The sequence below is a fragment of the Aquarana catesbeiana genome, linkage group LG03 (assembly GCF_042186555.1).
Source record: "Aquarana catesbeiana isolate 2022-GZ linkage group LG03, ASM4218655v1, whole genome shotgun sequence".
In the NCBI taxonomy this organism is placed as follows: domain Eukaryota; kingdom Metazoa; phylum Chordata; class Amphibia; order Anura; family Ranidae; genus Aquarana; species Aquarana catesbeiana.
In genome coordinates, this window is record NC_133326.1 from 184,916,579 (window position 1) to 184,942,781 (window position 26,203).

A 26,203-nucleotide genomic window follows, 5' to 3' on the forward strand; every position below is an offset into this window, starting at 1 on the left:
CATTCATTTACAATGGCACCTAAAAGTTGTGCGGTTTTGCCGCAAACTGCAACAAGCAAAGCTTCTTTTGGGTGATGAGCTTCGCACATTGCGGCTTGCAGTGCAATTTATGTAGCAGCAAAACTGCACCGTGTTTAGGTGCCATTGAAAATGGATAGCACGCAAACGTGTTTTATCATTGCAGTGCGATTTGAGATCGTGGGCAGAATTGCAGCTATAATGCCCAAGATCCAAAAACGCCAAATTTGAATGGTGCCTAAGCCATGTCTGATAAAAACACAGCGTAGAAAACAAAGCAGATCGCTCCTAATAAACAAAAGTGCTTTTGCCCCTTTTGCTAATCAGTAGCAGGATCTGATCTGTATTCTCAGTTTAGAAGAGTAGCACGGGCTTTATGCCTTTTGTCTCTTGGGGAAGGTGGAGGCCAGGGCTCTTGCTTTCCACTGCCTGGGAAAGGTGATGGCGGAAGTATCCGAGTCCCCCTTGCTCCGTGGCGGCCAACGTGGAGCTCAAGGCAGGGCCAGATGGCGGGAGACGTCAGTTGATCCGCGGCTTCCTGTTCCAGCCGAGGGACGTAAAGCGAGCGGCGTGACGGCTGGTGTGGGCTTCATAGCAGCTGTAGTGACAGCAAGAGGAGCAGCTTGAGGTGGACCATGTTCCTATCTGCCCTGGAGGGATGTCGGTGACTGTTTCCCCATCTGCGCCGGGTGACGCCAACACCAGCCACTCTAAGATAAGAGGAACACTGAGGTGGTGTTCCCTTACCATTTTCCCATTTAGCTCCATGGGTGAACCCCCCCCTCTTTGGTGGTCAGAGGGAAGGAGATGTACTTCTGGGACCCTGGTCGTCGGTCCTGGGGGGGGGGGGGGGGGTGCACTCCTGGTGGCGGTTTCTATGTTGTGCTGGCAGATTCTGATGGCTGTGTCTGGGGGATCTTTTTTTGTCATTACAGAGCAAGCAACAGAAAAGTCTAGGTCCCCACACCGCTCCAAGAGGGAAGTGCCCATCATGAAGGACTACTATGGGGGATTCCTGGCCCAAGGTTCTATGTAGGGAATGCATAGAAGGTTTAGTAAAGGAATATTCTGCAGAGCAGGATACAGATTTGGCAGCATCCGTTAAGGCGCTTTCCAGCACCTTCCAGTCTTTTAAATTGCTGTTTGCAAGTTTCCAGCCCCCGCAACCCCCGGCTAATCCTCAGCCAGCACAGCAAGACATTGCACCTGGTCCGCCGGCGGGTCCTTCCACCATTTGGAGGGTTACCTGGGGGCACGAGAGAGGCACTAGAGGAAGATCCTGACAGTGCATCCTCCAACTCCTTAGGGGAGTAAGGCTCGATTCACACCTATGCATGTTGCTTTTGAGCGTTTTTGGAGGTTTTTTTTTCATGCTTGGCACGTTTTTGAGCAGCGTTTTTGCGGCGTTTTTGCCGCGATTTGCGTTTTTGCGTTTTTTTTTTTTTCATTTTTTTTTTACAGTCTTAAAAAAAAATTACAAAAAAAAAAAAAAAAAACGGCAAAAACGCACCAAAAACGCTGCAAAAACGGTGCACTTGCGTTTTTGATGCTTGTCCATTGAAATCCATTACATGCAAAACGCTGCTTTTTGCATGAAAAAAAGTCCCCGACCCTTTCCAAAAACGCAGAGATACAAAAAAGCATTGATGTGAACATGTTCCATAGGAACCCATGTTAAAAAATTCCCATGCATTTCTGCAAAATGCAAAATGCATCAAAAAACGCGCTAGTGTGAATGGAGCCTAAGACGGAGAAAAGGTGGATAGTGAATCCATCAGCATCTCCAGATCTATAAGCTCTCCCTGGAGGAAGTGGAGGAGCTCTTTGGAGCCATCCAAAGCACTCTAGGGATCCAGGAAGAGAAGTCTCTGTCGCTCCATGACCAAATGTATGAAGGTCTTGGAGAATAGAAGAGGAGGGTCTTTCCAGTCCATGAAGTCCTGGTGGAAGCCATCAAAAAAGAATGGTGAGACCCATAGCGGAAGCCTTTCTGTCATGTACCTGGTAGGAGTCTGAAATGACGAGGACAGCCTCTCTTGTATCTCCAATCCAAGCCCCACTGGAGGTGGAACAGATGGTGGCAAGGATCAGGAGGAAGACGAGTGCCTGTGAATGCTGCGTGCAGAACTTGCAGGAAGTGTTGCAGACTGGGAAGTGCAGGCAGGGTTTCTGGTGAAGAACTGGAACCAGCACAGCTGAGAGGATGGACGGCCAGCACAGGTACTCGGCAACAACGTGGAGCCAAACAGGAGACAGGAGCGAGGTCATCAGGTAAGCCGGGTTCAGCAACGGGCGGGCAGCGAGGTACCAAGGCATAAACAGGAGCAAGGTCAAACAGGAAGCCAGGATCAAGAACCGGTAATCAGAGTCCAGAAACAGGGTCAGGAAGGCCAGGGTTCAGCAACAGGAAGTCAAGTCAAACAAACAGAGTTTCAGAATCTCAGGACACAGCTGAAGAAGCAGCACTTGTCAGAAGTCAGGGCAACCCTTAAATAGGCTGTCTGGCGCCAATTGTGGCCAGAGGTGTGCTCCTGCGCGTGCACGCAGTGCAATGCGCATGCGCATTGGTGCGCGAGGAATTCTGCCGACGCCCGTGAATGCGCGCATGCACACGTGTGCGCGCCGGGCGCATTCTGACAGTTCTCTTACACTTTCTTTTCCAGGGCCCTAAAACGCAGATTCCCCTTTGCGGAGGATGAATAAATCAGCTAGGCTGGATGCAGCTTTTTCTCAGGTGTCCAGAAAAACAGACCTGGCCTTTGAGGATACGGGGGTGTTAGCAGACCCCATTGACAAAAGGATGGACTCCCTCCTCAAGAAGACTCACAACATGGAGCACTGGCTGACACACATAAAAGCACATATTGAGGCTGGAACTGCAAAGGTAACGATTCTTTCTTTTTTTTCCCTATGCTTTTGAAGGGGGTAGCGTACATTGCAGAAGCCTCAGCGGAGTCAGTTCGCATGTCCGCTAGGTCTTCCGCCCTGGCCAATTCGGCCAAAAGAGCTCTCTGGTTAAAAACCTGCAAGGGGACAATACGTCCAAAGTAAAGCTTTGCGGAGTCCCATTCACTGGGGATTTACTGTTTGGTCCAGAATTGGAGGCCATCCTTGATTGGACAGCCGACAAAAAGAAGGCTTTTCCCCTAAAGAGGAAGTTGGGGGAACAGTCTAAGAAGAAACCTCGCCCACAAAAGAAGTTTGGGTTTCCGAGGGCAGAGGCTCAGAAAAAAGGTTGGACCAACAAGGGCAGAGGGCACGGGGGAGCGATTTTTCGCCCTCCTGAACAGCCCCGAAAGACCCAGTGATGGGTCAACCCCGGTGGGAGGAAGACTGGGGCTTTCCTTCCACAGTGGGAGTCGGTCACCTCCAATTAATCCTAGGTATTGTAAGATGGGGGTACAGACTGGAATTTTTAAGCCCCCCCCACAGGCTTCCCATTACAGACCTGCCAGGTGTGCGGAGAAGGCGGCGGCGTTGCTTTCTTCCCTGGAAGAACTGGAACAGCAGGAAGTAGTATTGTGGGTTCCACCTGGGGAGATGGGCAAAGGGTTTTACTCCCACTTCTTTGTGGTACGGAAGCACTCAGGGAAGTTCAGGCTCATTTTGAGCCTGAAACCTCTCAGTCACCTACAGAGAGTTTCGCATGGACTCTATCTTCTCCGTGAAGACACTGATTCCTACGGACTGCTACATGGCGTCTATAGACCTAAGGGGCGCCTACCTGCACATTCCAATTGCAGAGGGCAGTGAGAGGTTCCTCAGACTAGCAGTAAGGTCTGGGGAGGAGACATCCCTTCTACATTTCTGGGATCTCCCCTTTGGGCTATCCTCTTCCTCCGCATAGTCACTAAAGTCATGGTGGAGACCCAGGCTTTCCTGCAACTGCAAGGAATCTCGGTGATTGCATACCTGGACGACCTGCTCCTTTTTGTTCCTTCGCCAGTGCAGTTGGTCCAGGATTTGCAGGAGGCAAGGAGCATGTTGGAACATCTAGGATGGCTTTTGAATTTGGAAAAATCCAACCTAGTTCCGTCCCAGAGGGTCACCTTCCTAGGCTACATCCTGGACTCAACCCAGCGGAGGGTCTTTCTCTCCCAAGAAAAAATTCTGAAAGTGGACAGGGCTTTGGCAGTTCTGCAGAGCAATCGCCAAGTCTCAATAAGACAGGCCATGTCAGCTTTAGGTCTGCTGACGGCTGCCCTCCCTGCTGTACGTTGGGCATGATTACATTTCCGCCCTTTGCAGTGGTTCATCCTAGGAATATGGGACCACACTCAGAGGTCTTTTGGACTCAATGGTTCTCATACCAGTACAGGTAAAGAGATCCCTGTGGTGGTGGAGAAAGACAGCAAATCTATCCCAGGGTCTGGAATGGGTGCTGCCAGTGTCCAGGATCGTCACAACAGACGCAAGCGGCACTGGTTGGGGAACACATCTAGGTGCGAGTCTGGTGCAGGGTTCCTGGTGAGACAAAGACGCAGGGAGGTCCTCGTACTGGAGGGAGCTAAGAGCTATTTCACTGGCCCTCAAAGCCTTCCAGCAGGAACTCCAGGGACATTACGATCAGGTCTGCTCAGACAACCCCTCAGCGGTTGCCTACATCAACCGACAGGGGGGCACCAGGAGCAGTCCCCTGTGGGCCCTGACGGAAACAATTTTCAAATGGGCCGAAGTCAGTGTTGTCCCTCTCAGCGGTACATCTAAATGTGGAGTTAAACCAGCTGGCAGACTTCCTTAGCAGGAGGACGCTGAGGGAGAGCGACTGGGTCCTGAGTCAGAACATTTACAGGATGATTACCCAATTCATTAAAGTATTTTTTTTTTTTTTTAAATTGCATTTGAAAGACCGCTGCGCAAATACAGTGTGACATAAAATATTGCAACAACCACCATTTTATTCTCTAGGGTGTCTACTAAAAATATATATATAATGTTTGGGGGTTCTAAGTAATTTTCTAGCAAAAAAAAATTATTTTAACTTGAAACCAACAAATGTCAGAAAAAGGTTTAGTGGTTAAACTTTTTTCACTTATGCCGCGTACACACGAGCAGGTTTTCCGTTGGAAAAATCTTGGATGGTTTTTCCCGACAGAATTCCGCTCAAGCTTGGCTTGCATACACACGGTCACACGAAAGTTCGCTGAACTTATGACCATCAAGAACGCGGTGATGTACAACACTACGACGAGCCGAGAAAATGAAGTTCAATGCTTCCGAGCATGCCTCGAATTGTTTCCGAGCATGCGTAGGAATTTAGCGCGTCTGAATGTGTACAGACGATCGGGATTTCTGATTGAAACTTTTTCCGTCTGGAAAATTGAGAACATGCTCTCAATCTTTTGCTGGCGGAAATTAGGCCAGCAAAAGTCCGATGGAGCATACACACGGTCGCATTTTCCGACCAAAAGCTCTCATCGATCTTTTGCTGGCCGAATTTTCAATCATGTGTACGGGGCATTTCACACAAAATCTATTCCATTGACAAATTGTTACAATTTTTATACTGAAGTTCAACTGATAAAGAATGTTTTGATTCTTGGCAGACTGCCCAGTTGTTCTCTTCCTTTCTTTTGAGGGCTGTGGCTTCAGAAGAGCAGAGAGAATTCTTTGCATAGAAAGAATTGTGAAACACTTTAGTCAAGATCACGATAACGATTCTTGATGATTAATTGTGCAGCTCTAACGACTAGCCAGTCTAATAGTTCATTCTGTTCTAGAGTATAACAAGTGAATTTCTAAGGCTGGTTTCCCACTTGCAGTGCATTAACTTACATTTACATTTATTAGATTGTAAGCTCTCATGAGCAGGGCCCTACTAACCCTCTTGTATTGAATTGTATTGTAAATGTACTATCTCTATAAGCACTGCCCAAATTGTTGGCGCTATATAAATCCTGTATAATAAAAATGTATTGTTAGGACATCCTGTTAATTAGGAATGGAGCTAAAGGTAGCATTTTTTTTTATTTGAGTAGAGCCAACACACTGCAGTGAATCAAGAAATGCACTTTTTTTTCTTCTAGCAATGCCGAGCGCCACAATATGTGTGTGTGTGTTTAATGTGTTATGCATTGTCAGCTACTTGTTCAGTGTATTGAATTGCCCTGCAATGCACCACACATAGAGCAAGTTTTTTCTTGCCAGCTATGTTGCGTCTTTATCTGAAGCATAGTTTCAGATCTTGCAGAATGATATATCTCCTTGTCCTCAGATGTTCCACTGTCCTTGAAAACCCTGCTTCTCACATTTACTTGGCAGGGAGTACACATATTCCCAGATATTTCAGGATCTTATGTCCCTATTTATTACTGGACACTTATTTTACTACTTTTTTACTGGACACAATCCATTATTTGACAAAATGCTCACACATACAAATAAAAAGTTTACACACCCCTGTTAAAATGTCAGGTTTCTGTGATGTAAAAAATGAAACAAAGATAAATCATTTCAGAACTTTTTCCACCTTTTTAATGTGACCTACAAACTGAACAACTCAATTGAAAAACAAACTGAAATCTTTTAAGGGGGGGGAGTAAAAAAAATAAAATAAAATTAATGTGGTTGCATAAGTGTGCACACCTTCTTATAACTGGAGATGTAGCTGGGTTCAGAATTAAGAAATCACATTCAAACTCCATGTTAACCACTTCAGCCCCGGAAGAATTTACCCCCTTCCTGACCAGAGCATTTTTTGCGATACGGCACTGCGTCGCTTTAACTGACAATTGCACGGTCGTGCGACATTGCACCCAAACTAAATTGACGTCCTTTTTTTTTCCCACAAAAAAAAAAAACTACGCCCGTTTGTGCAGCCGTGCCATTGTGCCGACGTGCATCATCGTGCGCTGGTCGCCAAGCTGTTAAATAGAAGTCAGTACACACCTGCCATCATTTTAAAGTGCCTCTGATTAACCCCAAATAAAGCTCAGCTGTTCTGGTAGGTCTTTCTTGACATTTTCCTAGTCGCAGCCTACAGCAAAAGCTATGGTCTGCAGAGAGCTTCCAAAGCATCAGAGGGATCTCATTGTTAAAAGGTATCAGGAGAAGGGTACACAAGAATTTCCAAGGCATTAGATATACCATGAAACACAGTGAAGACAGTCGTCATCAAGTGGAGAAACTATGGCACAACAGTGACATTACCAAGAACTGAACGTCCCTCCAAAATTGATGAAAAGATGAGAAGAAAACTGGTCAAGGAGGCTTCCAAGAGGCCTACAGCAACATTAAAGGAGCTTCAGGAATATCTGACAACTACTGGCTGTGTGGTACATGTGACAACAATCTCCCGTATGCTTCATATATCTGGGCTATGGGGTAGAGTGGCAAGATGGAAGCCTGTTCTTATAAAGAAAAACATCCAAGCCCAGCTAAATTTTGCAAAAACACATCTGAAACCCAAAAGCATGTGGAAAAATGTGTTATGGTCTGATGAAACCAAGGCTGAACTTTTTGGCCATAATTCCAAAAGATATGTTTGGCGCAAAAACAACACTGCACATCACCAAATTAACACCATACACACCGTGAAGCATGGTGGTGGCAGCATCATGCTTTGGGGCTGTTTTTCTTCAGCTGGAACAGGGGCCCTTGCCAAGGTCGAGGGAATTCTGAACAGATCCAAATACCAGTCAATATATTGACACAAACATTCAGGCTTCTGCTAGAAAGCTGAACATAAAGAGGAGCTTCATCTTTCAGCATGACAACAACCCAAAGCATACATCCAAATCAACACAGGAATGGCTTCACCAGAAGATTAAAGTTTTGGAATGGCCCAGCCAGAGCCCAGACCTGAATCTGATTGAAAACTGTGGGGTGATCTGAAGAGGGCTGTGCACTGGAGATGCCCTCGCAATCTGACAGATTTGGAGTGTTTTTGCAAAGAGTGGGCAAATATTGCCAAGTCAAGATGTGCCATGCTGATAGACTCATACCCCAAAAAGACTGAGTGCTGTACAAAATTCAAAAGGTGCTTCAACAAAGTATTAGTTTAAGGGTGTGCACACTTATGCAACCATATTATTTTATTTGTTTATTTTTACTTCCACTTAAAAGATTTCAGTTTGTTGCTGAGTTGTAAAGTTTACAGGTCACATTAAAGGTGGAAAAAGTTGTGAAATGATTTATCTTTGTCTAATTTTTTCACATCATAGAAATCTGACATTTTAACAGGGGTGTGTAGACTTTTTATATCCACTGTGTGTATGTATGTGTATATATGTATATGACATTTCTTGAGTATTTAGTGCTCTGTGTGTTTTTCACTGTAGTAATCCAGAAAGACTTGTTTTTATATCATATAGGCACTTTGTGACAATGTGTTTTCCATGGGGAATAAGGCGCCTTTCACATAATAAGCCCGCTCGGATCTGCCGGTCCATTTTTCAGGCGGATCCGAGCGGGCCAACCATTGACTCCTATGGGTAGGCGGATGTCGGTGGAGATGTGTCTGCTGACACCTGTCTGCCATCCGATCCACTCAAAACAGACGTATGGCAATACGTTCGCCATCCGTTTGGCGGATCTGATTAAAACGGACATGCTGTCCTTTTCGTCCGATCTCCCCATAGAAATCAGCGGAGCTCTGACGGGTCCCTTCCTGCTCAGTTAGCAGAGACGGACCTGTCATCAGCCGGCTCAGCAGAGATCAACGAAGCGATCTCCTGCTGAGCTGGCGGAGTCCACTGAGCGGATCCGCCTCGTGTGAAACGGCCAACCTCTAATATATGGACACTGTAATATAGAGACAGTTGTATTAAAATTAGTTTAATACGCTCGGAGACCTTTTACTATTGTTCATTTTATGGTTGCCACATTACAGAAAAACATGGTGCCATTTTCACTGATTGATGTTTATGGAATTTTGTGATTTGTATATTTATGTCAGAAATATAAACAGCATTCTTGTATGGAAAAGGGAAATTCCAGGAAGTCGCACATCCCTACAAAATGCCCTGGCATGGCCTGGTTGGAGCCCGGGCTGAGGCTGTTATACACCACCTTACGGGGTTTTGTAAAGATGTGCGACTTCCTGGACATGTCTCTTTTTTTATTAGATGTCTAAAGCTGGGACAAGCTCTGTCCTTGTCTGCACTCGGTTGCTACATAAGAAAACCCAGTGGAGCCTTGAACGGCACCTGTAAATTTAGCTTGGGTCACATTATTATTATTATTTGTTATTATTATTATTATTATTATTATTATTATCATTGTATGCTCATTTTTTTTTTTTTTTTATTCAGTCAAATGACTGTCTGTATCTGTGTATTTTGAAAAACCTTTTAAAATGTATACATTGTACTATTTTGTTTGGCATTACAAAGTATTTCAGTGCTATAGTCTCTCTCTCTGTCCTAATTGCACTTTTTCTCAATCCATTTTAGACGTGAACATCAAAACTTTGGGATCGGGTTGTGTGAACGTTAAACAAATTGAGTGTGACAGTTGCCAAATAGAAACTGAGAAGGGTAACAGTGTCCTACAATCTGTTAAGGTAATAATATAGAGTTTTAAGTTGGCATTACAGTAAATATGTATGTAGGCACCTAAAATGTTAGATTGTGATTTTAGTGGTAGCGATAGGTCTAAAGAATGTTTACTATACAAGTGAAATCCCCATCATGCTGCAGAATGATCTTTTGACTGTACTGTGACTCCATTGCTATAGGGCTCATGCAAATCCTTGGTATTAATGCACTTTGCTGCATAGAGTAATTGTTCATAAGTCCCTGTAAGCCATATAATGGCTGTCATGCCAGTAAAGAAATTGCAAGATTTGTAATCTGACACAGGACAGTACCAATATTGTTGCTGCTTTACAGCTCGTTTACTCGCTCAAATTGATTTCTATTCCCAGAAACCCAATGAACTTTTCTTAAAATATATCTAAAGCTAGAATTTTTTTATTTGAGTAGAGTAGGGAATGGTTAAAACCACTGTCAGTCCGTTTTCCTCTCTGTATATGATTTGTTCTGTAGAGCCATCAGGAAGTGAGAGGAAATCTCTCCAATATGAGGTAATACCCCTCCGTTGAGTCCAACACTGATTTCTCTGTGACTAGAATTTTTAATAGCTAGGAATTTAAATAATGCTCTCTTCACGACATGGAAGTAACACAATGTAGAAAACCTGACCTACGGTCATCAGTTTCAATATGTCCACCTGCTAGCTGCATATTGCAAATATTAAAAATGTAGCTCTTAAAAAGTGTGTTTAGAGGTTGCAAGCTTAAGCTCCAGTTTAACAAAAAAAAAAATTCCTACTCCATTCACACTGGTACTTAAAGAGGAATTGAGTTCTGGAAGCTGTGCCCACAAAAAGGCAGGCAGATGGCAAAGGACTAGTGACTAGTATCGCTTGTAGTCTCCTCCAGCTGACCATTCTCCATACCTGGCTTACCATGCATTGTGTTGCACTTTGCACTTTGTTTCTCTGTGGGGGTGGCTGGGTTTTGCTTCCTCATATCAGAGTTTCCGGCAAGGAGAACAGTGAAGCACGGTAGTGACATCACCAGATCTTGTGTGACTAGCAGTCAGGGGCATCAAAGCCTTAGATTTCATGCTGCAGATATACAGCTATGAGGCTTAAGGCTACATTCACACCTGAGCGTATCGGTTTCAGGCAGACGCAATTTTGCCACGATTTTGTACAGGTCAAAAGATCACTAATGTAAAAAGCAGAAAAACGCCTGTAATCTGCGTAAAAAGAAGCTCATTTACTTCAGGCAACAGAATGCTCAGGTGTGAACAGGGGCCATTTAAATGAATGGGATTTTGCTTGTTGGGCGTTTTGGAACTTTTGAGATGAGCGTTTTTACGAGCTGAAAACGCTCAGGTGTGAATGCGCCCTTAGGCAAAGGCGTACCTAGGCACTCTGACTAGAACACATTGCAAAGACATAAGAAATACTTCCAGACTTTATATAAATATTTGGAAGATACTACACAACTGTTTTTAACTTGACCAGAGTATAAAATGCGTCAGTGGGGGTACTGGTAGACCTATGTCCCGTGAAGTTCAATATAGATGTGGGCAGCTGTTGTGCTACTAAAGATGCCAACAAGATGTGTGTTAAATACCTAACAAAAACCAGTGCATTGCAAAATGCAAAATGACTGAGATTATTATATTGTTAATAAGCGAACACAATACTCCTGTGTAGAATAACCCAAGGATAAATTAATAATAAAACTGATGCGAAGGCTGAACAGATTGCTAATGTTAATTGAAAAACAATCAGCAGCCAGTTGTAGTTTTAGAAACCTTTTGAACAGCTGTAGTAAGGACAACTAATGTATATAGAAGTACATGTCCTAGAAATATTGCAACGTTGAGAATTGCTGCTAAATGCACTCACTAGTGTAAGGACTCTTTCACATTGCGGACTATGCCAGTGGATATGCCTGCTCAGCGGGGGGCCCTCCACTGATCCCCGCTAAGCCAGCGGGTTACATGTCCCTGTCCGCTTTCCTTTATGGGTAGTCTGATGTAAATGGATCGCCTAGGGCGGCACAGTGATGTAGTGGGTAGCACTCTCACCTAGCAGTAAGAAGGGTCACTGGTTCAAATCCCAACCACGACACTACCTGCCTGGAGTTTGCATGTTCTCGCTGTGCCTGCGTGGGTTTCCTCCGGGTACTCTGGTTTCCTCCCACACTCCATAGACATGCTGGTAGGTAAATTGGCTTCTGTCCAAAATTGGCCCGAGTATATGAATGTGAGTTGGGGACCTTGGATTGTGGGCTCCTTGAGGGTAGGGACCAACGTGAGTGTATGATGTATGTGTGGAGCGCTGCGTAAATTGACGGCGCTATATGGGTACCTTAATAAATAATAATATAATAGATGAGCATCTTAATGAGACACAATGTACAGGGATAGGGAGAATTGTAGACACACACCCACACTCACTCCGGTTGAACTGGATGGACTTTATTCAACCTTACTAACTATGTAACTATGCCTGTCCATTTACGTCCGACTGTCATCCAATCCACCAGATGAATGGGGAACAGATCCCCCATCGATCTCTTTTTGTCGGAACGGATGTCAGTGGGTGTAAACGAACACATGTTCGTTTACATGTGCCATTTCATAGAGAGCAATGGATGGTCCAATGGGGTCCGCCTAAAAGACAGACTGACAGACTGACCTGATCAGTCCACCTGTTTTTGAAAGGGGCCTCAAGCTTACATGCACCAATGCTGGTACACAGTCAAGGGTGTGATGCATTCACTACAAAATAGAAGGAAAGCTGAGCAGTAAAACAGATTTTATTGCATTAGCTCTCCTATTATAGAAGAAGTCCAGCCTAAGCTTGTTTTGGCTGTACGTCTCCTATGGATCACAGGAGTGCAATACGTTCTGCACTCCTGTGACCCGTTTTCACCAGAGAGTGGGCTGAAGTCCACTCTCTGCTGACGTCACAGAAGCCAGTCCAGGCACCGCGTCATTGTGACAATGGAAGTCAGGATCCACCAGGTGCCTGGATCGGCACCCGGCTCAGCGAGCCGCTGAAAGCCTGAGCCAGCTGCTCCCTGCCCCTCCACAGCTCCAGTGAGCAAGGAGGGAGCGGAGAGATGCTGATTGACAGTCAGCAGCTCTCTGCTGGGGGAGCTGTCGGAACCGAGCGATCGGCGACGGGGACAGATGCAGCACCGGACCGATGTTGCATCCGCTTAGGTAAGTATAAAACTGAAAAAAATACCAAACCCATACTTCTTTTAATATAAGTTTGCAGCACTACCCCTAACACAGATTAACTGCCAATAGCCTGCAGCTAAGGACAGTTCTGAGGAGAGCAGCCCAACATGTCCCTGCTGAGACAGACCTATGTGTAAATTTTAGCTTGTGCTACTGAGCCCAATAAGCTGATTTTTTTTTTTTATTTCTTCATTGGACTGTAAGGAGAAATAGGAAATGTTAAAATGAGCAAAGAGCTCCACCTCCTGCAGGATATGAGACTAAAGGAATCGTATTTAAAAGAGAAGTATAGCCAGAGCTATTTTGGCAATCATTCTTTCGGAGATCACAGGAATGCAGTTCATTCTATACTCCTGTGACCCATTTTCAGCTGGCAGCAGGGCCCACTGTCAAATGACGTCACAGAGCTGATCCAGGCTCTAAAAAGATCCCGACCATATAGTTGGGATCCTCCCAGATGGCTGGACTGGCAGTCGCTCCCCTCTAAAGCTCAGAGCTCGGACTCACTGAAAGCTGAGAACTGAGCAATCAGCGGTGTTTGATTACTCACTTCTCAGTCTTGGAGCCAGTGGGGGACATATGCAGCATTGGATCGAAGCTGCATCCATCTAGGTGGGCATAAATTTTTCATACTTCGTTTAACTTAGACACAATAAAATAAAAACAAAAATAAAGATTTTTTTTCTAGACCTGATCATAATAATTATACTGTAAAGGGGTCAGGGATCACCAGCAAAGCCATATGCGTACAAGACAATCTTTTTATTCCAAAAAGGCAACACAATGCTTTCAGCAGAAAACAAACTTCGCTTTTCTTCAGTTCAGTAACATAAAACATAAAAGTCTGCCTAAACGCCGCACAATAAGACGTCCAGTTCTCACCGACCACTTGTACCCACATGAGAAATGTCAGACTTGGAGCTTTTATGGGTGTTTTCCATCTCAGAGACAGTCTGTAGCAGAGACCAATACTGCTACATTTTCTCACAGGCAGTTGTCAAACTCCTAGTATTCCACCAAACGCTTAGTATTCCACCATATGTTTTATGTAGTTTCCTTCAGTGGGACCACTGGGTGCCACTGGGTAGAGATGCGGGAGACCAGCCAATGTCTGTTGGCTGCTCTCCCCTTTCTACTAAGATCCCTGAAGCGGGTGTAAAAAAAAAAATATTTTCCCGGGTTTGGCTCATTTGGAGGGAAGGTTAGACAGCAAGGATCTCATTAAATAGAACCCATCATAAAAAAAAAGTATCACAACTTTTTGTCTCTTTATATGATAAAAAACCGTTTGGAAAAAAAAAACTATAAAGACAAAATAGTTACATCCAAGCACTTAAACACCCCCAAAATATTATGATTCCCCCCCACTGCCACATACAGGCACATAAAAATGTAAACATATTCATCGGGGGCACCTACACACTAAAACATAGATTGTACTATACATGTTACCTATCGCCACACGCTGGAGAAAGAGAAATAGTTTTAGGCCCTTTAAACCAATGACCTGTAGGTGGTTTTAAAGCATCGCATGATGGGATATTTTAGAGGATCAAAGTTTGTTGCCTTTTATGGGGCACGCAATTTTAAGGCTTTATATGTTGGTTATCTATTTACTCAGCGCAATCCTTCTCTTTACCCAATTTTTTGGGGTAAAAAAAAAAAAAATGTACTGCAGTTTGCCCCTAAATGAAAATGATTCAAAGGCTCAAGATTTTTTACTTTCATGCATTCTATGCATGAAGGTAAAAAAACTTTTCCGTGCAGCAGCCCCATCGTTATCCAGCAATGTGCACGAGAGCCTCGGCTCTCCAGGGGCTCACTCCTCATTGGCTATCGATCACAGTCAGTGAAAGAGAGGGAGCAGGGCTCAGGACTCCGTCTGTTTGGGTGCCCCCACAGTCTGCTGTTTGCTCTGGACCAGAAAAGAGGAGAGGATAGAAGCTGCTCTGTACAAAACCATTACGCAGAGCAGGTGAGTATGACATGTTTATTTAAAAAAAACAAGCTCTTAATATCACTTTTAATGTTGGTGTATTTTTTTTACACAAATTTTTCACTTGATATACCGTGCTAATATCATGTGACCTTTAAAAAGTGGCACTACCACCATTTTATTCTCTCTGCTTTCACTAAATGTTTTGGGGAGTTTTGTGTACATACAAGTAGTAGTAGTGAACATACAATGTTATAGACACTTTCTATTAGTTATAACTGTGCAGGCACCATAACTGATTTTGCTTAGTTTCAGAAAAAGGTTAAAAAGTTCTGTCATGTGACCATGCATCTCTTCTTCCTGATATTGAGGGCAGGGTTACAGGACAGTGTGCCTATATTTCATAGTCTCTTCAGCCTGAGGGAAGATGAAGGCTGTGTGTTAACAAGGGCGTGTTCAAGAGGCAGGCTGTGATTGGTTGGGGTTGTGGTGGCTGAATAAACTTCCCAATACAGCCATGCTGTGTGTCTGCACAGTGTCCTGTACCTTCTAAATGGCCAGCCAAAGGATGAAAACTGACCACACTAACACAGATCAAGAAAGGTGACTGACGGGATCAACCAGATACTTCAGATGAAAGCCTTACATGAAAATGATATGATATGATTTATAAAATATATACCTATGTGAACGCAAACATGCACAAAAAAATATAAACACATAGGGTAACATGCACTGTAATCTTCAGGCCTGAAATTGTGTTTTTTTTTTTTTTTTTTTTTTTTTTTATTTATGTTTGTTTTTTAAATGTGTGCAAAAATGGCTTTGGCAGTGCAAGGGTTAAATGTTGCATCTGTAATTAGATCTTGTAAACTTTTCAGTATTTGAAGTGGAAGAAGCCCGAGGTAAAGTTTTAAGGATTGTTTTTTTAGGCTGTCATTTGTTTCATGTTCTGCCACATTCTTTGCACTTGGTAAGGAAGAGTAATGTACAGTATGTATTGTTTTAGTTACTTGCTCTGTCTGCAGCAAAGCCAGAAAGGAAAGAAAAATAAATAAGAGGGTTTCAAAAGAATAAAGCAATAGCAACGTTTGTGATTTGAAGTTTCCTGCTGAGCTAATAAACTTAGTAAAGTTCTATCTGTAGATGACTGTATAGTGGGGAATAGGGCCTCACAGACCCAGAACATCTGGGCTAAAGCGTACCTGTGTTTCACTACTACAGGTGTTGGGGATATGTAAGAGTTGCTCTTTGTAGTATTCGCACAGTCAGAATGTACTAACAGAATCTTACACATGTGCTACACATCTGAAGAGTCATGTCTGATCTGTAACCCAAGATTTGCCGGTTTACTTTTATGTACAGAACAAAGACGCCCTTGGGGGCATTTCTACCTTTTAAATAGTTGTAGTTTTAGCTGCTTCCACGAACTACGCTTATAATATGGAGGCCATGGGGGGAATTATCAAAGACTGGCATATGTGGACAAGTGCTCCAATTTCTAAATTCAATATGTACATATGCAAAATGTGCCACATGAAAGTCATTCTAAAGGTGTTTTTTATTTATTTATTTTTTTATAATAACAAACTTTCTTTTGGTGGTATTTGATCACCTCTGCGTTTTTTATTTTTTGCACTATAAACAAAAAAAGGAGCGACCATTTTGAAAAAAAAAATAATAATTTTTACTTTCTGCTATAAAACATATCCAATAAAAAAAATCTAATTTCTTTATCAATTTAGACCAATCTGTATTCAGCTACATATTCTTGGTAAAAAAAATCCCAATAAGCGTATGGTTTGCGCAAAAGTTATAGCGTCTACAAAAACGATGGGATATTTTTATGGCATTTTTATTTCTTTATTTTTTTTACTAGTAATGGCAGCAATCAGCGCTTTTTAGCGGGGCTGGGACATTGCGGCGGACAAATCGGACACCTAACTGACACTTTTGACACTTTTTTGGGGACCCGTAGCACTAATACAGTGATCAGTGCTAAAAATATGCATTTTTGCTGGACTAATGACACTGGCAGGGAAGGAGTTAACAGGGGCAATCAAAGGGTTAAATGTGTCCCTAGGTGGTGCTTGCTAACTGTGGGGGTTGCTCTGACTGGGTGAAGCCCGAGATTGGTGTTTCTGCTTAGCAGGAACACAAGATCTCCATCTTCCCTGTCAGAACGGCGATCTGCCTTGTTTACATAGGCAGATGGCCATTCTGCCTCTCCTGGGAATGATCGCGGGTGGCCGGCGGACGTTGGGTCCAACAGACCCGCTGATTGGCATCCCCTGTGTCTAATCGGCATGTGATTGTGCCACCCAGTGGCTTTTGCATAAAATGACGTATAGGTACATGATTTTGCGCAATAGAGCCAACCTGACACAGTAAATATGTGGTAGGCGGTTGGCAAGTAGTTAAATAATAAACATTGGATACCGTGGGAAGAGAAATTAACAGGTACACGCCTTTTTAAAAGCCAGACTAAAATACACATTGTACTGAGACATTTTACATTGGAAGTAAAGAAAACTTTTACTTTGATTACTACTGTAGTAACTGGGCCTGATTTATTTGCTGTACTTTTCTATTGATTATTATCAGTTTGAATATTCGATTCTTACAAGAACATTTTTTTTTCCTGAAGTATAATGCGACATGTTTTGTTTGTAATTTCAGGGGCACAATGTTCACATTCGTACAAAAGGGGGCAAAGTGGTGTGTTTGGGCACAGTCCATGGCAATGTGGATATCCGTGCTTTGGCTCACAGTGTAAGTGTATTCTTTTTAACAAATGAAAGCCTTGATGGGATATCTGCATATATATGTATTACCAGTAGAATTCGTGCAATTGGTATCTTTTCATTTTTCAAAAAGGTCTTAATAGCTATCAAAATGCACTAGTCCAGGGGTAGGCAACTTGGGGCCCGCCAGAGTCGCTGTCAATGTATTAAGTCGAAGCATAAAAATTAATCTTTTGTAGCATTGAGAGACTGGTTGTTAAGTGGTCAGAGAGTACTGGCTAGTGAACTAGCAGGTCCAAAAGTAAAAGTTTGTATTTAAACATTTGAAATTTCCATTTATAACTGTCAAAGTGTGGCCCACAGATTTGAGTTGGAACAGCTTTTTTTTAAAATATACCACAAAAGCTGTGGGGAGTGTTACTTAAAGCTTGCAGAATTAGTAAAGGCCAAGGAAAGGCAACATTTAAACCTTACTTAGTAGATGGCCTTTCCTTCTTTTTGAATGTATGTTTCCACTTTTTATATTTGTTACATGTTCTCATTCATGTAGCCTAAGACCCCTTTCACACCAAGGCGTTTTTGCAGCATTTTAGCGCTCATAAAACGCTCCCAATGCATCTCAATGGACCCTTTCACACTGAGGCGTTGTGCTAGCGGGGCGTTGAGAAAAGTCCTGCAAGCAGCATCTTTGGAGCAGCTTTTGGGCGTTGAAAAAAGCGCTTCAAAAACGCCCCTCTCCATTGAAATGATTGGAAAACGCCTGAAAAACGCCTGAAAAACGCCTATAATCCGCCTTGAGCTGTAAAAGTCACATGATCTCACAAAAAGGTAAACATGCAAGCAGAAATGAGAGCATCTACAGCAACAGGACTGAAATTGTGGGAAGGTCAGAATGATTAAACAGACCATCAAAATGATTTGGGACTAGTGGGAGCGGGATTAGGATTCTGGTTTTGGGACTAGTGGAAGTGGGATTAGGGTTAGGGATTTGGGACTAGTGGAAGCGGGATTAGGGTTAGGGATTTGGGACTAGTGGGAGCAGGATTAGGGTTAGGGATTTGGGACTAGTGGGAGCAGGATTAGGGTTAGGGATTTGGGACTAGTGGGAGAGGGATTAGGGACTAGTGGAAGTGGGATTAGGGTTAGGGGTTTGGGACTAGTGGGAGCGGGATTAGGGTTCTGGTTTTGGGACTAGTGGGATTAGGGTTAGGGGTTTGGGACTAGTGGGAGCGGGATTAGGGTTCTGGTTTTGGGACTAGTGGGATTAGGGTTAGGGGTTTGGGACTAGTGGGAGCAGGGTTAGGGATTTGGGACTAGTGGGAGCGGGGTTAGGGATGTGGGAGTGGGATTAGGATATAGATACTTACATTGCAATGCTCATCCGAGTATAATTTTTGAACTTGTCTGGGTGCACTCTCAAGTCCTCGTATAGCAATGCAAATTGTCCAATTGAGGTGTGCGCTTGGAGGATGGGATGAACCCAATAGCAACGGTGCTGCCTCTGTTGGTGGATATGCTCCCAATAGAGTAGCACAAATTACAAAAACGGCTCCATGAACTCCATCTTCCTTATTTACCCTCTTTCCCCTCAACGAGATACCAGGAAGTACACAGGAAGTGATGTAGGGAGGTGTAGTTGTTCTTTGACGCCCATGCTTCAATAACGCTTGAAAAACGCTGTTAAAACGCCTGCAGCGTTGCGTTAATTTTACTGCTAACGCCCCTAAAACGCTGTAAAAACGCGGTAATAATGCTATGGCGTTTTTAGGGCGTTTTTTTAAGCGCCTTGGTGTGAAAGGGGTCTAACTGAAAAAAAATAAATAAACATTGCTGCTTATTTTAGAAAACTCCAGCACTGAAAAATTCTACATAGTTCTCTTTGTTTATGTGAGGACTGGAGAAATATGTTTGCTAACATTTAACCCTGTCTGTGCTGTGCTGGCACATCTCATTATCAGTTGTCAACTAGATTTGAACACACTGTCCTAACAAAGGATTAAAGGTTTGGAAGCTGACCTCCTGAATTGAATGTTAAGGCGAATCTTCAGCCTAAAATGGACTCCTGCCCACTCCAGATTTTTTTTTCTTTTTTTTTTGTTTTCCCTTATTTTTATTTAACAAAAAGGGTTTGAACACGCCTCCTATACTTGTCATTTGCCTAGGCAAGGGATCTACAAACTACGGCCCTCCAGCTGTTGTGGAACTACACATCCCATGAGGCATTGTGAAACTCTGACATTCACAGACATGACAAGGCATGATGGGAATTGTAGTTCCTGAACAACTGGAGGGCCGTAGTTTGAAGAACCCTGGCCTAGGCAAATGAAATGTACTGTGCTTCCTGGGATATGTATGTCACGTATCCCATGAGGTGTTGCCCTCATTCACAGAGTGGGGGCAGGTCTAGTGCCATGTCATCGGAAGGCCCACCTGCTGAACCCAGAACAACTGCTAAGCCTCTCAATGACATCAGAAGCAACATGGCAGCCCAGAACCAAGCGATGACAGGGCATGAAAGGATGTTAACAGGACAATGCTGGATGGGAGAGTGTCTGAAATGTGCAGATCCCACATCATGATGAAAGGGGGGGGAGAAAAAGGTGTGGGAATGGGGGTTGGATGGAAATCCACTTTAATGAAGGAATCTTGCAAATGTAAATTTTTTGTTAAAAATACACTGAAATAAATTTTGGTGCGCACAGCACAATAAAATATAATCAATTTGGAAAATATAAAAGATGTCGTGTCAAGTTAATAGATACCAAACATGTCAACGTTTATAAATGCACATGCTCATGAAATGACCACAAACTACGGTATCTAAAATTGTCTATAGATGATACTTTAAAAAGCCTTTTAAAGGTTATCAGTTTAGAGTTAATTATGAAATATGCCCCTAGAATTCTTGCTCTCACTCTGACCTTTGCGGTGATACATCACAAGTGGTGCACTCACTGTTTACATATGCGTGGCAAGCCTACGTGCATGTTCACATTTAGGTGTATTCATTGGGGGGGGGGGGCTTTTAAATTTTTATTTTTTACACTTTTATTTCTTCTTTTAACTTTATTGCTATCACAAGGGGGCTAACAAGCCTGGCCTTGCAATGCTGTAAAATCGCTTTCACAAAACAGCCGATCACTGGCTAAAAAAAAAAAACTCTGTACCAAGATCTTGGCTGCAGCCATGATCTTGTAATAACCACTTGCTAACAGAACATTTATATTCGTGCGTTGGTCAACAAGTAGATAGTCTATTCCCACTTGGGATAACACCTACTTATTATTTGTTACATGTTCCAATTCACATAGCATGTCTTATTTTAAAAAAAATGTAAAATGGCAAGCAGCAATTTTTTATTAAACTTGCTGAAAAATCTGATTTGGCCCCCTCCTTCCACGTAATGTGATAGAGGGGGCTGTGTGTTATGCTTACCATAATTAACCCTGTCTGTATTCTCTGCTGGCAGATCTCATTATTAGTTGTAACTAGATGTGCACATTGTCTGTCCTAATAAAGGTGATGCATTGTATGCTATTGTAATTTTAAGCAAATCTGCCCCTGGACTGCACATTGCAAGTGACTCTATACAAAGCAAGCTACCCATAAGGGCCTATGTATAAGCCTGCTCCAAATAAACAACTAAAAATGCAAGAATTATTTTTTAGGTATGCATTGTGAATGGGAACATATAGTGTGAGGATTCTCATATTTGATTACAAAGGTGGAAATACATTGTAAGCCATCAAGATATTTATAATCTTCTTTTGTGTGATTTTTTTTTTTTTTTTTTTTTTTTTTTTTTATATGAAAGAGGCAAGCAGCTTTAAATTTAAAGGATAAGTTCACCTTGGGAACATGTTACATGTTCCCCCTTTTATATGGTGGAGCATGTAACGTTCCCAATGCTATAGCTGCTCACCATTCCCTCCTCTCCCTGTGACAGCAGTATGGGGAGAAGTTACCTGTACTAGTTGTCCCTTTTTAGAAATGAGGAGGTTGTGCGGGGCTCCGCCCACACAGCCACTTTATTCAGTAACCGTCACTCTGTGTGATTGAACTACAAGCCCCAACATCCTTTGCGGCTGTCAGCTTGTAGTTCTCAATGAACTACCACAGCACTGTTGAACGCTGTGGTAGTTCAGGGAGTCTTCCTGTCGGTGTGAAACTGCATGACCATATGATTTATGGGGCAAACAGCTTACAATGACAATGTTTTCAGTGATCTGCTGGTTGCTGGTGCAAAGCTTTCCAGACTCCTAAAGCAAAAAAAAGTAGTAGATGCACTTTTTTTTTTCCCTTCAAAAAAAGTGCTTTATTTATTTATTTATTTTTTTAACGTTATTTCACCTAGTCACCCTGCACCCTACAAGTCACTGTAAAGTTTGGGCTTTTATGGCTAACTTTGATCCACGCATTATGTAAAAGCACGGTTATGGTTTTATTATACTCTGCAGATTTGCTTTATTACACTACATATTTTGGGTTTTGCTGGTTAAGCAAAATTAATGTTTGGAGAAATTAAAGCAAAATTGACCATGCTGTTTACCTCCTCAAAAAATGAAATCTAAACTATAGCACTATTTATTAAAATCTGGTACAAGATGAACCTCCTCCTTTTTTTTTGTGCATTGTGTCAGTCGGTATGTGTGCGTGTACTTACACAAGTACCGCTGTATATACCCGCATAGAGTTGCATCCTGTAATCTCTGTGGTTTGCTGTACGCAGAAGCTGTGGCTCCCAGGCTGGGAAATAGGGAAATACACCTGAATTTTATATATTATGACTTCAAGCACCTGTGTGCATGAGGCCTAAACAAGGAGTGCAGGAATGAAAAAACATACATATTCACCTAGATCTGAAGCTGCAGCTGTCCACCGCTTGCTCTACACAGAGAACTGAGCAATCAAAGGCCGCTGATTGCTCAGTTTTTGGGTCTGCTCTAAACACAGAGCAGTGACTGCCAGTCACTGTTGGGTGCTCTGCCCCTTCAGCACTGCACTGGAGCGCTGGGCTGAGCAGGGGGCGGGATTTGCTGGCTCGGGCTCTCAGTGGTGCAGACATTATTCTCTGGATCCCGACAGAGCCTGGACCAGCTCTATGAAGCCTGCTGTTGACTGAATCTGGGTCACATGATTGCAGAACTAAGTGCACTCTTGCAACCCAATGGAGAAGTGTGGCCAAAAGAGCTTTGGCCATACTTCTCTTTTAATGCGCTATTAAACCAAAAAGCAAACATTTCTTATATTGCAGCTTACCAATTCTTACATGTGATGGCTGTATTATTTTATTCTTTTTTTTTAGGCTTTTTTTTTTTATTTTATTTTCATCTGGTGATCGAGATCAAAGAACAAGCCCTCTTCCATATTTATCAGTTTACATGAGACAAAGCCTTTAACACTGGTGATGCCTACAATCAGCTTTTATTTATGTAAAATCTTTATCCCAAAGGGAAAAAACTGTTTGCTGTAACTGATTATAAGTGTGAGCTGGAGTTTGGCTTCAATTTGTTAATGTATTTTTTGCGATACGGCACTCTGACGCTTTAACTGACAATTGCGCGGTCAAGCGGCGATGTACCCTAACAAAATGTATGTCCTTTTTTTTCCCACAAATAGAGCTTCCTTTTGGGGGTATTTGATCACCTCTGCGGTTTCTATTTTTTGCACTATAAACAAAAAAAGACATTTATACAGCGATCAGAGCTAAAACCTAGCCACTGATTACTGTAATAAATGTCACTGGCAGGGAAGGGATTAACACTAGTGGCAATCAAGGGGTTAAGTGTTCCCTAGGGAGGTGTTTCTAGCTGTATGGGGGCTGGACTGACTGGAGGAGAGAGATCGTTGTTCCTAATCACTAGGAACAGACGATCTCTCTCTCTCCTCCCCTGACAGAACAGGGATCTTTTTGTTTACACTGACAGATCCCCATTCTTTCTGTTCCTGGAGCGATCGCAGGTGGCCTGCTGGTTGGCTCCCCCCCCCATTTGTGAATGGGCGCACGTGGCCACAAATCGCTGCGTACAATGATGCCGATTCGCGCAGGGGAGCCAACTTGCTGCAGTAGAACTGCGGCGGGCGGTCGATAACTATTTAAATCTGCTAGTACATTTACAACAACCCCCAGACTGTCAGTGCTGCTGTCCAAATGCCTCTGTGCTCCTTTGTCCAGAGTGCAGGCACTCTAATACAGTAGATGTGTTACTGGCCAGTAAGGATGAGGTACGGCTGGTTCGCACACTCCACGTGCAGTGCCCGCCAGGAAGTCGGCCCGGCGCTGCGCTAATCACAGCCATTGAGACATTTTCCTGATGTGCGGCTCTGCAGAGATCGGGAAATGTCTCGCTGCCTGTGATTAGCGCAGCGCCGTACCAACTTCCTGGCGGGCTCTGCACGTGGAGTGTGCGAACACGCCGGAGCTCATCCTTACTGGACAGATCACCAGGTGAAAACAAAGGGAGAAAAAAATCCTAAGAAAACAAATGCAGTCACATCATCTGATTGGTAAGCTGCAATATATATTTGGTTTTGGGTTTAATACTGCTTTAAAAAAAAAACGTAATGCGTTTTATATTCCATGAAATTGATACATCTACAGAACATACTTGGCACTGATCACTAAAAACCTTCTTCTAGTTCTAAGGTATTTCTAGTTTATTATTTGTAAATTGTTTAACCAACTACAACAGTAACTAATGCCGGGATGCATGTAATCTTGTCTTCTGCCACCAGATGGTGCATTCTAGAAGCTTTTCCCTTTTTTATATATTTTTTTTAAATTTCTGTGCTGACTCATAAAATTATAAAAATGTAACTTGCGGGAACCCACCATAGAATTCCATAGAATTTCAAATGGGAAAAAAAAGATATGTTTGGATTTGAGCCAATGGAGATCAAATCCGTTAAAAAACAAACAAACAAACAAAAAAAAAAAACAATAATTGAACTTCAGTGAAGTTACTGTGCGTAGGCACATTCTCTCCAGGTATTCCTGAGAGCAGAGAGTGATGTCCTCCGAGTCCTTTGCAGGCAGGATGAATAATTTTCTGTGGTCAGATTAATGGTTTAGGAGGCCAAAAATGAAGTTTGTTTAAATCTGCGATTTTATATATATATTTTGTTTTTGTTTTTTTTTTGTTTTTTTAGACCTATTGCACACGGTACTGATGTTTTGAGCATCAGCATTTTTAAACGGAATTTCAGGAATTTGTGTTGCGTGTATTTATGTGCATTTACGTGCAAAATACCTTCCTAGGCAAAATCCATAAATATTCATGCCCAAATGCGTGCGCAAAATACTGACACCAAACTTTTATTTTTTTTTCTTATTTATTTATTTTTTTACTCAAGAATACACAGCGCTTGTTTACTCATCTGTGTGTACAGGCACATTGTAAACGATGGACTGCATTTTAGATCAGCTAACATGGTAGTGAAGTTATACATTTAAAAATCCTCTGACAGGCAGGCTTTTAAAACAGAAAAGACCCTAGAGGTCTCTTCTGTCATAAATGTCCCCCCCCCTGCCTGTCAGCGGGTAATGGGATTTGAGCCACACATGCACAGCTCAGACCACATTTACGGCCCGCTCTGTGGGACGCAGTGATGGGACTCCCATGCATGCTTGGCCCGCCCAATCAAGCCGCCGAAAACATGAAACCCAGCTTGAAGGCTCTGTTTGTAGGTAGGCCTGTCATAATGACTTAGTACATTATGACTTAAACCTGCTCTTGAAGCTTTACTACCACTTAAAAAAAAATGCTGTACTGACCTTTTTCAAGCTGCAGTGTGCAAGGGCCCTCACTGTTAAGGAATAAGAAGCATGAGAGTGACTGAGCTGTGTGAGTTTGACCTGCAAATGTAAAAATCCATCAAAGGATGAGATGCAAGGGAGTACGGTAATTGAGTGGTAGAACTGTGATGGGTTTTTACACTGGCGGGTCACAGAATAAGAGGGACTGAGCTGTGTGAGTGTGGTGGATATTTACATTGACAGGTCAAAGGATGAGAGATAGCAGAGGGACTGAGCTGTGTGACTGATAGATTTTTCAACTGGCAGGTCAAAGGATGAAAGGGATTGAACTGTGTGAATGTGACTTTTGCCCCATGACAGGATGAGAAGCAACAGGGACTTGGCTGGGTTGTTAATTTTTTTAAAGTCTGGTCACAGATTGAAAGACAGGAGTAGAAGGTGATGTATGTGAGACAGCCCAAAGGATATAAAGGATGTTGCTCAAGCACAGGTGATTTACAATACTGTGTCATCCCAAGGCCAGCATCTTCTACCAGGAAGTACTGTAGATGCTGACGCTGGATGATACCTGAGAAAAGATGCTGCCACCCTTCTTATCCTACATTTAATACTTTTGCAGACTGGCTGGGACTTTATCCACTTGAAGACCTCCATATGTACTTTTCTGTTGGTACCTCACATGGTCATACTGGATGATACCTGCAGCTACAGGCATCATCCCGGTATTGTTTTTCTCAGAAAGCTGCTAATTAGCCAGCTATTGGAGGCGGTGGGAGCAGCAGCCCCATCCTGCCAGCCACCAGAGGCTCTCCATCCCACTAGAGAACGCAGAAGTGAAGCTAACACGTCTGTCAGCTTACCATAGAGCTTTTCAAGGCCCAGAAGAGCTCAGAACAGCTCTGTTATAGTGGGGGCTGAAAGCGATTAGCATTTTTGTCATTTCTGGTTTTCCCAGGAATAAACTGCACCATTTTTAAAAACTGAAAACATCTGATCACACCGATCTTTGTGTGATCAGATGCTTTTAAGGACAGAAGAA

At 43.0% G+C, this 26,203-nt stretch overlaps 1 protein-coding gene across 1 annotated transcript in view; it reads left to right on the plus strand.

Moving 5' to 3' along the window:
* Positions 1 to 26,203, plus strand: part of FAM185A (family with sequence similarity 185 member A) — an 85,058-nt gene that overhangs the window by 16,214 nt on the left and 42,641 nt on the right. The window contains exons 2-3 of the mRNA XM_073619600.1: positions 9,411 to 9,520; positions 17,344 to 17,436. Coding sequence (XP_073475701.1) covers positions 9,411 to 9,520; positions 17,344 to 17,436 — 203 coding nt within the window. The remainder of the gene's footprint in view (positions 1 to 9,410; positions 9,521 to 17,343; positions 17,437 to 26,203) is intronic.